At 41.4% G+C, this 15,205-nt stretch overlaps 1 protein-coding gene across 1 annotated transcript; it reads right to left on the reverse strand.

Moving 5' to 3' along the window:
* Positions 1 to 101: 101 nt before the first annotated feature.
* Anks4b (ankyrin repeat and sterile alpha motif domain containing 4B) lies at positions 102 to 9,952 on the reverse strand. Its single transcript, XM_021167908.2, has 2 exons — positions 9,725 to 9,952; positions 102 to 1,877 (listed from the first exon to the last, which is right to left on the reverse strand). The coding sequence occupies exons 1-2, from the start codon at positions 9,886 to 9,888 to the stop codon at positions 791 to 793; spliced, it is 1,251 nt and encodes a 416-aa protein (XP_021023567.1). The 5' UTR covers positions 9,889 to 9,952; the 3' UTR covers positions 102 to 790.
* Between the last annotated feature and the right edge of the window lie 5,253 nt (positions 9,953 to 15,205).

The raw sequence follows: 15,205 nt of genomic DNA on the forward strand, positions 1-15,205 counted from the left end.
TTGTTTTTCTGAATCCTCCTTGCTCTCTTCACTATCCTCTTGTCTACACACCAAGCTTGTCAGCCTAGGCCTCCATAACAGAACACTGCAGACAGAGTGGCTCAAACAACAGACATTTATTTTTCACATCTCAGTAGGCTGAAAGCCCAAACTGTTTCCAGGTTCGATTTCTCAGTGCCTCTCTCCTTGGCTGGATGGCAGCTGCCTTCCTGCTGTCCTCCTTTCTTGAGTGTGAACAAACCCTTCCCACTCTTCCTTGTCTTTTAAGTCATATGGATTATGAGCCTGCCCTTATAACCTCACTCAACCTTAATCACATCTTTAAAGTACTATCTCCAAAACCATTCACTTAGGGGTTAGGGCTTCCATCCATGAACTTTAGAAATTCAGTCCACATTTTCTGTCTGCCATCCCCCTACCTGCTACACGTCCCGATTCTCAGCCAGGAATATTGTAAACCCAACCCCATAGTTAGTAAGCATCTGTTAAATGACTAGATCCATTAAGTTGGGCTTTGGGCTTCAGACTAGTGAGAGCCTTTGGTCTACACAGAATTCAAAGCCTGGAAGAGAAACACCATTTTCCCATTTCAAGGTCTTTTCTCATTGGTGGTTTACTTGGATACAGAGTATGAGCCTCTGATTTGGAGTGTCCTCTCTAAAACTCTAACACCTACACCCAGGGGTTTGTCATTAGACAGAGACCAGGCACAGGGTTCATCCTGGAGTGGTTCCAGGAGAACTCAGCATGAACCCCAGGCTCAGGCTACCCTGTTAATCAATGTCCTCCATTAGAGGCTGGTGTCAACCAACTGCCCAGGCTGTTGGAGCACCTGCTTCCTTTTGTCTATGGCACTAAGGACTTTCTTCCTGGGGCCCAGCTGCATGTGGATATTCTGAAGGTCTTCATCAGAGCAAAGCAGCAGAGCCTCTAGATCAATCTGTTCTCTCATAAAAATGGGAAGGAGTTCCTCCAGGTGCTGAGACTGCAAGAACACTTCCAATGGAGTAGCATCAACTGCATCTTCCTCCCATTCTACTTCTTCTTCATCCCAAGGAAGATCACCTGCAGTGCCGTTTGCCTCTCTCTCCTCCTCCTCTTCTTCTTCTACTGTTCCTGCTGCCCCTTGTCTTTGGAATAGCTCACTGGGCATTTTAAACCCCAACTCCCTCTTGCTGTCGGAGATGTCCTCAAAGTCCAGTACTCTGTTTCTACTAAAAACAATACTTCCTAGACCCGGACGGTTGAGAATAGACTCATGTTGTACATCACCATCTTCTTCTACTGAGAAATGGAGCTTCTCTTTGAAGTCCTTTGGAAATGAGTCTTCTTCCTCCTCTCTGAACACTTCCATCACAGGTCTCTGCCCACTTCGGCCATCCTTCCCTAGCTGTTCTGTTGTATCTTTGTTCTTCTTAGATTTTATCTTGAAGGTATCTTTAATGCCCTTGGACAGTGACCCAATTCTACCAGCTGAAGTAGTTGAAAGAAACGACCTAGACAAGGTACTATGGGAAGAAGAAATTGTCCCTGAGTCTTCCTTGCTATAGGTGCGTGCCATCTTGTTTTGGTGCCTCTCCTGAAGCCGTTCGCACTCTTTCATCTGCTTCCTGGCATTCTTCAGAGCCTGTTCCTTCAGTCTGGTGACTCTTTTGGGGTTCATGGTGTTCTGCACAGTGGCAGCCTTGTCCAGGAGAGCAACACATTCTTTCTGCTCCCTACTGGCAGCAGCATCCAGTGGAGACTTCAAGTCATTATCCAGGGCAAAGATGTTGGCACCAAAATTGACTAGAAATGAGATGCAGTGAGTGTGGCCATTGGAGGCTGCATAATGTAGAGGAGTGTTCCCCCAGATGTCACACTTATCAGGGTCTCCACTAGAGAAGAAAATATGAAAGATGTATGTTAAATTATTTTTTCACTGATGATAAGGTCTACAAATAAAAACAAAAACAACCAACAAAATGCATGTTTACCCTGCCTTGACGTTGACATATGACGGCTGCCGAGTTTGGCTGCATCACAGCCAGATACCAGATGGCCAGAAAGAGAAAGAGCCATCCCTACCCTATGCCTCCCCTTTAGAAGAAAAGCTTCCCCCAAACCTTTCTAGCTGTCACTTGCATTTCACATTGGTCAGAGTTGGGTCATATGACAGAGAAAGGGAATATGCCTACTTCTAATTGAGCTTAATTAGAAATTTCCCCAAAGCCAAGAATATCATCTAATGTTATACTGGTAAATGTTTAACAATGGGCTCATTCATGGGGAAAATAAAATCAAAGGCTTGATTTATAGCATTACAGTGGTATAAATCATGAAAATTTTCATGTTACCTCATCACCTCACTGGATGTAGAGATTGGAAGACGCATGCAATAGTCTACTATTTTATTTCTAACATAGCAATATAATACACATATAAAAAAAAGTGAACTAGCTATAAAGTGGTAAATTGAGGGCTACATTTTAATAAAATCTGTCCAGTGTACACTTATAAGATTTCAATAATTTCTATGTTTAATTGGCTTTCAATTGTCCTGACAACTTAGCAGTATTCTCTGAGGACTTAGAGAGAGCTAATTCTAGCCAACACTTCAGCCCTCTCTTTAATCAAATGAGGAAAACAGAAGAAAAAGCAACCAGAAAAAAAGAGCCTCTATTCCTCTGAGGGCTTAAGATGCAAGTACAGACCCTACTGAAGCAAAGGAGGGGGACGGGTGAATTGAGAAAATCTCTCACCACTGCTGGTGGGAAAGCTGAAACAGAAACAGAAAAAAATTTATACCTTACAAAGATCGATAATGTACCATTCTGTCCTACTTTGGGTAGTTTTTGACCCAAACATATAGTCAGCAGCAACACAGATTACCTATGGTTTTATTGAAATAAAATTAGAATTTAGAGCCCAACCCAGACTTACTGAATTAGAACCTTGACAAGATCTTCAGGTGATTCACAGGTTCCCTGTGCTAATGTTGCAAAACCAGAGCTGTGTCATTTGATGACTCAGACTTGGGTCTCCTCCCTGTAAGCCTTGGCTGAGAACCACTCATCAGCCCTGGAGTACAGCGAGACTCTGAGGGGTGCGATGGTTTTGAATGACGGTAAGAGGCAGCACACTTTCAGTTTTATACTTGCAGTGTTAAGGGCAGAACACAGGGCCTCATGCGTGCCTGCCAAGTGTTCTGCCATGGAGCTACACTCCAGCCCAACAGGCAGCATCCTCAGATCAGGCCTGCCCATGTTTACCTATCTGTGTCTCTCTCATTTCTTCTTCCTACCACTGCAGCTCTCTTGAAGGAGTTTTAATTTTTTTAAAAAAAAACTATTTTCAGAAATTAAATGTACTTATTTTCTGTATGTATATGTTTGGGTATGAGTATCACTGTGTGCATATGGATGTCAGAGGGCAACTTGCATCGTTCTCTCACTTCACCATGTGGTTCTTAGGGGTCAATCTGCAAACATCAGAGTGAAAAGCAAATACCATTACCCACTGAGCTGTCTGTCTCCTATCTATCTATCTATCTATCTATCTATCTATCTATCTATCTATCTATCTATCTATCAACCTACCTACCTACCTACCTACCTACCTACCTACCTACCTACCTATCTACCTACCTACCTCTCTATCATCTATTTTTGAGAAAGCATCTTATCCTGTATCTCAGACAGGCTGGAACCCCCTATGTAGTCCAAGCTGGCCTCAAACTTGTGGCGAACCTCTTGCAGCATCTTCCCTAGAGCCAGGATTACAGATATAAGCCCCCATACCAACCTAGTTCTCATAGTTAAGTATTTGCTTATTTTATTTATCAAGTAGTAATGCCCTATTGACCCAATTAGCTAATTTTCCCAGAGAGGAAGAAGCCTACATTTTTTTTCTTTTATCTTCTGTAGTTTCTAGCCAAAACCTCAAAATCTGACCAAAGACACACAACTGACAGAAACCAAGTGTGTTTCCTCAACAAAGACCAAGAAAAGATCAACTGGTCTCCTGGCAGTTGCAGAATTGGGGCAGCTCTGGCTACGCCCTAACAAGGCAGAAAGTGTTAGCACATACATTTTCCAAATGAAGACTGAACTCCAGAACATCAAGGAATTTTTTAAAATGTTGGCTCAATTTTGAAACAAAAACACAGTGAAATCCAAGAGAAGCCCATTGTGGATTAGGTCCAGCCGTAGGTTGGCTGCCTGTGTCACACAGAGAACAGCATGGCCACAGACAAGGATGGCTGATATCACCTGGCTTATGTGAGGAACCCAGAGTATACATCAGTGTGACCAGATAGCATGGAGTTAGGTATGGGGAAGAAATGGGGAAAGGAAGGAAAGAAAATGAAATTGAATCTAAGGAAAGCAAATGGTAAATAATGTCATTTTGTCAGGCAAGAGGGCTCTAGCCAGTTAGCCCAATTTAATTATTTTGGATCAAAGGAGACCCCTCCTTCCAGTCTTGGCACAGTGGAATCTTTGGGGAGCACAGTTCTTCATCCCCAAACACATGGTTTCACTTTTTATTTACTTAACTGAACACCATTTTCAAAGGACCCCTTAAGTAACCCAGACATCAAAGGAAGGCTGGAAAACAGCCAAGATGTGACCAAGACATAAACAAAAACACACTGCTTGAATTTGCCTGAATTATCCTTGGTTTGCATAAGCCAGAGAAGAAAGTGCTGGGCAGGGCTAGTCCTGGCAGGAAGTAACAGGCTGGTGAGATCAATATGCTCAGGCAGAAAGCAGTGAGTTTTCTCATCTCAGTGGGTCCTGGGTGATGCTTTCAAGATGCGAGGAAGAAAGCCTGAGATGGGGCCGAGGTGCGACTTCTTTGGAGAAAATTTCGAATGTAGAATTTCAGATTTACAGATGAAACTGTCAAGAAGATTATCCATGGGTTTCCTGTGCATCTAAACCCTCTTGACAACTTTCCAATTGATATAAAAAATGTATTATTGTCAGGTTTCATGAAGTTTTTAAAAATGTAATCCTACTCTCTCCACTGCTTCCGTTTGTTAAGTCTTTCTTCTATGTAACACAGGCTGGTTTTCAACTTAGAACCCTCCTGCCTCAGTCTCCTGATTTCTGGGATTACAGGCATGCACCACCATTCCTGACTCACATACCTTGTGTGTGTGTGTGTGAGTGTGTGTGTGTGTGTGTGTGTGTGTGTGTGTGTGTGTATGTACTCTCTCGAGTGCCCATGCTTCAAAACATATACATAGAGGGCAGAGGTTAACATGGCTTTCTTCCTCAATTGCTTCTCCACTTTTTATTCATTTTGAAAAAGGGCACCTCACTAAAACTAGATCTCTAGATCTCACCTATTAGCTCCACTGACTGCCCGCAAAGTCCCAGAGATCCTCCTGTCCCTACCTCTCCAGCACGTTGCTGAACTTGGTTTTCTGGCTCAGGTTTCTCAGTAAAATTACTGTATACATTTGCCCCACCATCTACACCCCTCCCCTTTGATAGGCAGACTCTAATGCCAATATCCTATGGATGCTTGGGGATCGCTTCAATGTAGTGTTGGCATTTTCTTCCCAAAAGAGAAACTCTCCAAAGCAATTTTAAAATAAGCCATATTTTGCCCTTGATTTTTAGTAAGCAAGAGTTTTAAGCAATGATTTCTAAGTGGGCTTGTTATTGTTGTTAAGTGGGTAATTTGCTTAAATTACAACACGCTCGGCATCTGTTCCACTCCAATTTCTTCTTTTGAAGTTGATTTTGACTATGTGTAAAGCTGTTCTCAGAAAACAATAATTCTGTCAAAAATGTTTTCCTACATAAAAAAAAAGAATTATTTGTACTTATAATAATGAAGAAAATGCCAATTAAAACCATACACCGCCAGTGTTTGCCCGACCAACAGGAAATGATTGAAAAATATCAGTTGTCTATTTTCAGTGGGATCATGAGGAAAGGGCCATGCTGGGCAAAGCATACTCTACCTCAGACTGCTTAGCAGGATATCAGGGAACACACCCAGAATGCCCTGCTCTACTTTAAGGAACTTATCCCAAGGAAGTGTGAGGGTGTGGACAGAGCGGAATGAACAAGGTTGTTCCTGTTGACTGCTTATCATGGCAACAAGACATAAGTCAAACAGTCCCTGGCAAAGCCAGAAATGAGAAGGAACTAAGTGTCGTGAATAGGTAACTAATTAAAGTGCATACACATATATGTTCATATGGACATGTACATACATACTTACAGCCCACACATATGTACGATAGAATACTAGTTTGCCTTAAAGAATAAGACAGGCCTGCATTTGGAAACATAGATGAGCCTGGAGGATGTTACGTTCAGTGAAATAAGCTGGGCACCAAAAGGCAAAGGCCTCACAGTTGCACTCAAATGTGGATCTAAACAATATGGGGCCTATAGAAGTCTCCAGAGTAGACAGTGGTTGGAGACAGGGAGGGAAGTGTGGTGATTCAGGTTTAGGGATGCAGAACGCCCATTGGGGCGGGGCCAGTTCAAGCAATGCACTCTACAATGGGATGACTACAGGAGAAACAATTTCCATCCTTGAAAATTGTTAAGAGGCTGTTTTAAATATCTTCATCGCAAAAATGACAAGTACACAGTATCATATCATTAGCTTGATCCAATCACTCCATAACATAGATATATTTAAAATGTCATACTGTATAGGAAGCATATGAAAGGTTTTGGAGACAGGGACTTACTACGAAGTTCGGACTAGCATCAGGCTCACAATCTTCCTGACTCAGAATGACGGGGTGCAAGTGCACTATCATCAGCTGTGCAATTTTTATTTGTTGATTTAAAATAAGTAAATAATGACAAAGCCATACAATAGAATATAATATAGTCATAAAAAACCAACTGCATGCATATCAACTTTTAACTTCAAATTGATAATGACATATTATTAACTTATCACTATACTTTGTATGAGTGCCTTTTTAAGAAAAAAAATGTACTTGTGCATATGGGGAAAAGAAAAAATTTGGAATATATTTATCAGCCAATATTTTGGAATGAATGACCTTGAAATAAAAATTAGGTAGCAAAAAAAAAAAAAAAAAGAATTATGTAGCAGAGATTGACAGACTTATATCCACTTAAAATATATAGTATATATGTATGTATTCAATAAGTACATATTATGTGTATATACATATATATATGTAAGTATTTATACTTACAGTATCAATTGTTAAAATATTGTCAACTTTCATAATATATATGATAAAGAGTTGATGCTGTTAAGTTTAAAAGCCTTTTGAAGGCTATGAGATGGGTCAGTGGGTAAATTGTTCACTGTACAAGGCTAAGGCCCTAAGTTCAGATGCCCGGGCCTCACATAAAGCTAGATCAAAGGCTTCTTCATCATTCTCCTGGCAAAATGAGAGGCAGAGACAGGAGAGTCCTTGGGGAGTCATGGGCCAGCTAATCTGAGACCACAAGAGACCTGCTCTCAAACCCTGTGGAAAGTGGACGCCTGACAACCAAGGCTGTCCTCTGACCTCTACATATGCATCTTGGTATGCTGACACTACCATTAACCACACTCGTGCATGCGTGCACGTGCGTGCACACACACACACGCACACACACACGCACACACACACACACAACTTCTTTGAAAGCCAATTTTATAAATCAATATTTAAGAACCTGTTATAAAATTGGCTATAGACCCACAGACGGAAATGTAAGGGCTGCTCAGCCTTGGCGTTCTCAGTCTCACCAGGACCCTGCCTTTCCCCCTTGTAAAAGGGATTCCCTATGGAAGAAGGGAACTTGCTTTTCCTAGTTGTCTTTGCTCGTACCTTCTCTCTCTCCTATCATGGGAGGGCTCCACCTTTGTCCTCCCTAGAGGTGGCAGCAATAAGAAGCCATCATGGAAACAGAAAATTGATCTCTCCAGGTACTGAACTTCTTGCCAACTTGATCTTGGACTTCCTGGCTGCTCTTAAAATTATGAGAATAAGTTTTATCCTCTCTAAATTACCTCGTCTGAGGTATTTTGTTATCATAGCACAAGTGTAGGCCAACGGACACAAAAACTTTAGTTCTGAGAATTTACACTCGAAAAAAAAAAAGTATGGACCAGGACTTACATGGAAGAAGAATCATCACAACACTGCTAGAAAAAAAATGTAACAAACGGGGATAACCTAAGAAATAAATTTGCTGGTTATGATACTAAGGTGTAAATTAAATAAGAGTGTGTTGCATACTTCACTGCTGTAGCAAAATTGAGACATTAACTCAAAAAAAAGAAAGACCTATCTTGAATAAAGCTTCAGGAGATGCCGTATAGAGAGTGAGCATGCTCTTTCTGACATGTTCCCCAGTCCAATGAGGTGGCCAGACCTGCAATCTGTTTAATCCAAACATGGATGTTGACCCTCGTCTTCCTTTACTTGCCACATCCAATCACTCTCTGGCATCCAAACTGTCACTCACATCTCTGTGTCTACCCACGCCCAGTGTTACCACGTGAGTTTCACTTTACCTTGAATGTTCCTAGACATTCTCTGTGACCACTGTACAATCACCAGAACAATATTCATAAGCATAAATCTATCTGATGGCCTCCTTTGTAAATAGAGGGTGTGGTTTCTAGGCTCTCAGGAGAAGATTGAAGTTCTCAGCAGAATTCTCAAGGCTCCTGATAGTCTGGTCTTATGGCTTAGGTTCTGTCCCTGTGCAGGTCACATCCAGCCAAGCTCAATGTCTTCCATCCTCGGAATGCACAGTGTTCTGCCTTAGGGGGAAAACACTTCCCTCCGCCTTGATCAGCGCCTTGTCTTTCTAATATCAACTTAATTTCCCTTCCCTGGCTCGAGCTTTATCACATCTACCCAAAGCCGCTCGCTTGGCTTCCCCTCTCAGATCTGATTGCCACAGGAACACCAGGATGTTTTGTTGATCAGCACCATCTGGGCAGCACCAAAAATACATGAGAAGAGTTGGAATCAGAGGAGGAGGGAGTGGAAGAAAGAGAAAGAGGAAGAAGGGGAGAGAAGGAGGCGAGGTGGACTGTCACCTGCCAGATGCTAAATATGCACTGTCCTGGAGTCACTTGGCTCTCTTACTCTTTACCTCCCCTCCTGTCCCCCCACCCCCACTCCTCTCACTCCCCCAGACTCCTCTTTTGCTCCATTTCTCCCCATCTTAAGTCGTAGCTGCCTACCCTGACCATCCCTCTGGCAATGAGCAGGACCAGCAGAATAAAAGAGTTAGAAAATACTTGAATTTAAAGGTAAGGGATGGTGTGTGTATGTGTGTGTGTGAAGATGGACTGAAGACTCATTTTATAGCTTGTAAAGCCAGAAATTTCATTCAAAAATTCAGCTTACACCAAGGCCAAGTATTCATAAAAGATAGATTTTAGTGACACAATTGAAAACGTAAAATAAAGCCATGTCCTAACAAAAGAGGATGACTGAACCAAAAAGCATGGTGACCTCTTTTTAAGGAGTTAACCATTTAAATTCCATGGATATGACTTTCAGGGCATATAGTTCCAATGCCTACTCCCACCCCTCTGCCTGAGTGACTTCTAAATGGCTGTTTTCACAGGGAAAGAAACCATACCTAGCTTAGTCTTGACTCCTTCTCTAAAAGCCAAATACTTAGGGAGCCTAGAAAGAAGTAAAATGTTTTCGTGGATGTCTCTGTCTCTTACTGCCAGTGTGGTGTTCCCCACCCAGGATACCCTAACAGGAATTACTCACCCTCTACTGCAGATTATTTCTAGGGCCTCGAGGTTGCCATGGTAGGCTGCCAGGAGAGTGGGTGTCATGCCATCCTCATCTGAGAGATTCAGATCACGCTTGGTGGCCTCCTTCAGAAGTTCCAGGTAGCTGTCACTCGCTGCTTGGTGATAGCGGGTAGACATTTTTTCTGCCCACCAGAGCTTGGCCAGGTAGGAGTCTTTGTCTAGGCAGAGCTGGTAACACAGTCTTCCAACAGGGCTGGTTAATCAGTGACAAGGAGTATCACCCCAGGCCAAAGTTCACTCCAGCCTTGCTCCTTGGAAGGCAGCCAGGAAGGCCTGCAATCCTGGACTCGGGCCTTTCCTTTGGGGACCAACCATGACAATGACCATTGAGGCCTGACAGGTGTGTCATGAGTGTGGTGAAGCACATTTAATCTTTACTGTGTCCATTAACTAGTGTCAGATGTGATACTGACCACCCATTCACAGAATATGGGAAATAATCTCAAAAACTCTGAACTGTTTAAGTTCACTTGGGTGGGAGAAGGGGTGTTTTAATAGACTTTAGGGGGTCTAATTTGTACAACTTGAATTTAGCCATTTGTAGTAAATTATATTAGCCAATCAGGACTGCCCTCATTTGCATGGTGGAGATTGCTGTGGGCTACCCTAACCATAGAGGACAGCATCAACATATCCCGTTCCCATATACCACTATTTCATATAGGTGGTCTTTTTGTTGATTCATTCAATGAATTTCTTAAATTCTAGCTTTGCCAGACTTGTAATTCAAACACATGCCAAGTGCACTCTTGTAAACTCAGTTTTGCAATGTTTTCTCCACACTAAATCCATCTCTCATGAGCTGATAACCCTGGAACCCATCCCAACCCAGACTCCCCCATACCACAAAGACAAATGAGTTAATGTAAAAACAGAACTTTTAAAAGAAATCCGTTGTGTTTATTAGCAATTAATTCCTACTCCCAACCCTAAGAAATCATGACTCAGTTTTCTCTATATATAGTTGCACTTGTGAGCACTTTATATCACTAGAATCCTGTGACATAGTTTTGAGGCCTTTATTTAAAAGGAATATGTTTTGAAGTTTATTTTTAATTGTTGAATAATATTCCACTACACTAGCATATCAAACATCTTTGGATGTTTAGGTTGCTTCCATTAGTTAATGATGAAAAATGTTATTAAGAACAGTCACATACATGGCCTTGTGTGAACATACATTTTTTTTACATCTCTTGGGTAGATAGGAAGGCATGGAATTTCTGAGTATTATTGTAATTTGTATTTATTTTTAAGGAGTTGCCAAATTGAACTTGTAGTGATTTACAGAACAGTAGAAAACTGTGGTTGACCAGTGGATTGTATATTTCAGCACAGTCAGTGGTGAGGATTGCATACAGAAATGATATCTTAGGTGATAGACACATGATTTGATCATTATATACGTACATTAAAACTTCTTGATTTGAACCAGATATATTTTAAATGCTCCATGTTAGAGTACACGCACACACGCACACACACACACAGGGATTTGGGTTTGCAGTTAAAATACTTGCCACTTGAGTTTGAGCCCCCAGAACTCACATAAAAATCCAAACACAGAAGCAACTGTCTTTAGTCCCAGCTCCTACTTCAAAAAGGGTGATAAAAACAAGAAACTCTCAGAAGTTCACAGGACAACCTGCCAGGAGTATGCAGAAGTGAACAGGAGCCTCTGCCTCAAATGAAGAACAAGGACTGACACCTGAGGCTGTTTCTAGTCTCCACATATGTATCAGGACACTTGCACATGCATGTACACACACATATATTCCTCTCTCTCTCTCTCTCTCTCTCTCTCTCTCTCTCTCTCTCTCTCTCTCTCTCTCTCTCTCTCTCTCACACACACACACACACACAAGTTGCCATTTTCCAAAGTGGCTAGACCACTTCACATCATAAAATACTGGAATATGTAGGGGTTCCAGTTTCTCCATACCCTTACCAGCCTTTGTGACACCCTGTTTTTCTTATAGCATCTCAGTGGGTGAGAAATTGCACCATTGTGGCTTTCATTGGTGTTTTCCCACTAGCAGCTTTCAATTGCTTTTCAGCCATTCCTGCATCTGGTATTTGAATCTCTTTCCCATGGTCTGTGTTGTGCTAGTATGAATGGATTGTGAGAATCCTTTATACAGTCTCTATACAAGTCCTCTATTAACTATTTGGAAGAGAATGAAATGGGAAACAAGCCAAAATTTATAAAATGGGAGTTGGGGCAGAGTGTAGGAGAACATTTGTGGGTTTTGTTAAACCTAAGTTGCAAATTTGTCTGTAATCAACCTAGAATTAAATGATTCAGACACATCAGATACAGATTCATCCAACCTTTCCTAGTTTCCCCTTGGGAAATCCCCTATCCCATCCCCTCTCCCCCTGTTCTCCAACCCACCCACTCCCATTTCTGGTCCTGGCATTCCCCTATACTGAGGCATAGAGCCTTCACAGGACAAAAGGTCTCTCCTCCCATTGATGACCTACTAGGCCATCCTCTGCTACAAATACAGCTATAGCCACAAGTTCCACCATGTGTTTACTTTAATTGGTGGTATAGTTCCAAGGAGCTCTGGGGGTACTGGTTAGATCATATTGATGTTCTTCCTATGGGGCTTCAGACCCCTTCAGCTCCCTGGGTACTTTCTCTGGCTCCTTCATTGGGGACCTTGTGCTCCATCCAATGGATGACTGTGAGAATCCACTTCTATATATGCCAGGCACTGGCAGAGCCTCACAGGAGACAGCTATATCAGGCTCCTGTTAGCAGGCTCTTGGCATCTGCCTAGTATCTGGTTTTTGTAGTTGTTTATGGGATGGATCACCAAGTGGGGCAGTCTCTGGATGGTCTTTCCTTCAGGCTCTGAACTTTGTTTCTATAACTCCTTCCATGGGTATTTTGTTCCCCATTCTAAGAAGGAAAGAAGTATCCACACTTTGGTCTTCCTTCTTGAGTTTCATGTGTTTTGCAAATTGTATCTTAGGTATTCGAAGATTCTGGACTAATATCCACTTATCAGTGAGTACATATCATGTGTGTTCTTTTGTGACTGGGTTACCTCACTCAGGATGATATCCTCCAGATCCATCCATTTGCCTAAGAATTTCATGAATTCATTGTTTTTAATAGCTGATTAATACTCCATTGTGTAAATGTACCACATTTTCTATATCAGTTCCTCTGTTGAGGGACATCTGGGTTCTTTCCAGCTTCTGGCTATTATAAATAAGGCTGCTATGAACATAGTGGAGCTTTTGTCTTTATTACATGTTGGAACATATTCTGGGTATATACCCAGGAAAGGTATTGCTGGATCTTCTGGTAGTACTAGGTCCAATTATCTTAGGAACCACCAAACTGATTTCCAGAGTGGTTGTACCAGCTTGCAATCCCACCAGCAATGGAGGAGTGTTCCTCTTTCTCCACAACCTCACCAGCATCTGCTGTCACCTGAATTTTTGATCTTAGCCATTCTGATTGGTGTGAGGTAAAATCTCAGGATTGTTTTGATTTGCATTTCCCTGATAATTAGGGAATTTGAACAGTTTTTCAGGTGCTTCTCAGCCACTTGGTATTCCTCAGTTGAGAATTCTTGGTTTAGCTCTGTACCCCATCTTTTAATAGGGTTATTTGATTTTCTGGAGTCCAACTTCTTGAGTTCTTTATATATATTGTATATTAGTCCCCTACTTGATTTAGGATTGGTAAAGATACTTTCCCAATCTGTTGGTGGCCTTTTTGTCTTATTGACAGTGTCTTTTGCCTTACAGAAGCTTTGCAATTTTATGAGGTCCCATCTGTAGATTCTCAATCTTACAGCACAAGCCACTCCTGTTTTGTTCAGGAATTTTCCCCCTTTGCCCATATCTTCAAGGATTTTCCCCCACTTTCTCCTCTATAAGTTTCAGGGTCACTGGTTTTATGTGGAGTTCCTTGATCCACTTAGACTTGAGCTTTGTACAAGGAGATAAGAATGGATCAATTCTCATTCTTCTACATGACAACCACCAGTTGTGCCAGCACCATTTGTTGAAAATGCTGTCTTTTTCCCACTGGATGGTTTTAGTTCTTTTGTCAAAGATCAAGTGACCATAGGTGTGTGGGTTCATTTCTGGGTTTTCAATTCTATTCCATTGATCTACCTGTCTGTTGCTGTACTAGTACCAGGCAGTTTTTATCACAATTGCTCTGTAGTACAGCTTGAGGTCAGACGTAGTACCTCAAGCTGTACTACAGAGCAATTGTGATAAAACCAGAGGTTCTTTTATTGTTGAGAATAGTTTTGCTATCTTAGGTTTTATGTTATTCTAGATGAATTTGCAAATTGCCCTTTCTGTGAAGAATTGAGTTGGAATTTTGATGGGGATTGCATAGAATCTGTAGATTGCTTTCAGCAAGATAGCCATTTTTATTATATTAATCCTGCCAATCCATGAGCATGGGAGATCTTTCCATCTTCTGAGATTGTCTTTGATTTCTTTCTTCAGAGACTTGAAGTTATTATCATACAGATCTTCCACTTCCTCAGTTAAAGTCACACCAAGGTATTTTATATTATTTGTGACTATTGTGAAGGATGTTGTTTCCCTAATTTCTTTCTCAGCCAGTTTATGCTTTCTGTAGAGAAAGGCCACTGATTTGTTTGAGTTAATTTTATATCCAGCTACTGCACTGAAAGTGTTTATCAGGTTTAGGAGTTCTCTGGTGGAATTTTTAGGGTCACTTATATATACTATCATACCATCTGCAAATAGTGATATTTTGACTTCTTCCTTTCCAATTTGTATCCCCTTGATCTCCTTTTGTTGTCTAATTACTCTGGCTAGGACTTCAAGTACAATGTTGAATAGGTAGGGAGAGAATGGGCAGCCTTGTCTAGTCCCTGATTTTAGTGGGATTGCTTCCAGCTTCTCACCATTTACTTTGATGTTGGCTACTGGTTTGCTGTAGATTGCTTTTATCATGTTTAGGTATGGGCCTTGAATTCCTGATCTTTCCAAGACTTATCATGAAGGGGTGTTGGATTTTGTCAAATGCTTGCTCAGCATCAAGCAAGATATTCATGTAGTTTTTTCTTTGAGTTTGTTTATATAGTGGATTACGTTGATGGATTTCTATATATTAAACCATCCCTGCATCCCTGGGATGAAGCCTACTTGATCATGATGGATGATCGTTTTGATGTGTTCTTGGATTCGGTTAGCGAGAATTTTATTGAGTATTTTTGCATTGATATTCATAAGGGAAATTGGTCTGAAGTTCTCTATCTTTGTTGGGTCTTTCTGTGGTTTAGGTGTATGAGTAATTGTGGCTTCATAGAATGAACTGGGTAGGATACTTTCTGTTGCTATGTGAAATAGTTTGAGAAGAATTGGAATTAGATCTTCTGTGAAGGTCTAATAGAACTCTGCACTAAACCCTTCCTGGGCTTTTTTT

This window comes from Mus caroli, unplaced genomic scaffold, assembly GCF_978045245.1.
Source record: "Mus caroli unplaced genomic scaffold, Mus_caroli_1 scaffold_8, whole genome shotgun sequence".
Taxonomy (NCBI): domain Eukaryota; kingdom Metazoa; phylum Chordata; class Mammalia; order Rodentia; family Muridae; genus Mus; species Mus caroli.

Coding starts and splice junctions, on each gene's coding strand:
- Anks4b (XM_021167908.2), bottom strand. CDS start 9,888: ATGTCTACCCGCTATCACCAAGCAGCGAGTGACAGCTACCTGGAACTT. Junction 1,878..9,724: donor GAAATAATCTGCAGTAGAGG/GTGAGTAATTCC, acceptor TTTCTTCTCTAG/TGGAGACCCTGATAAGTGTG.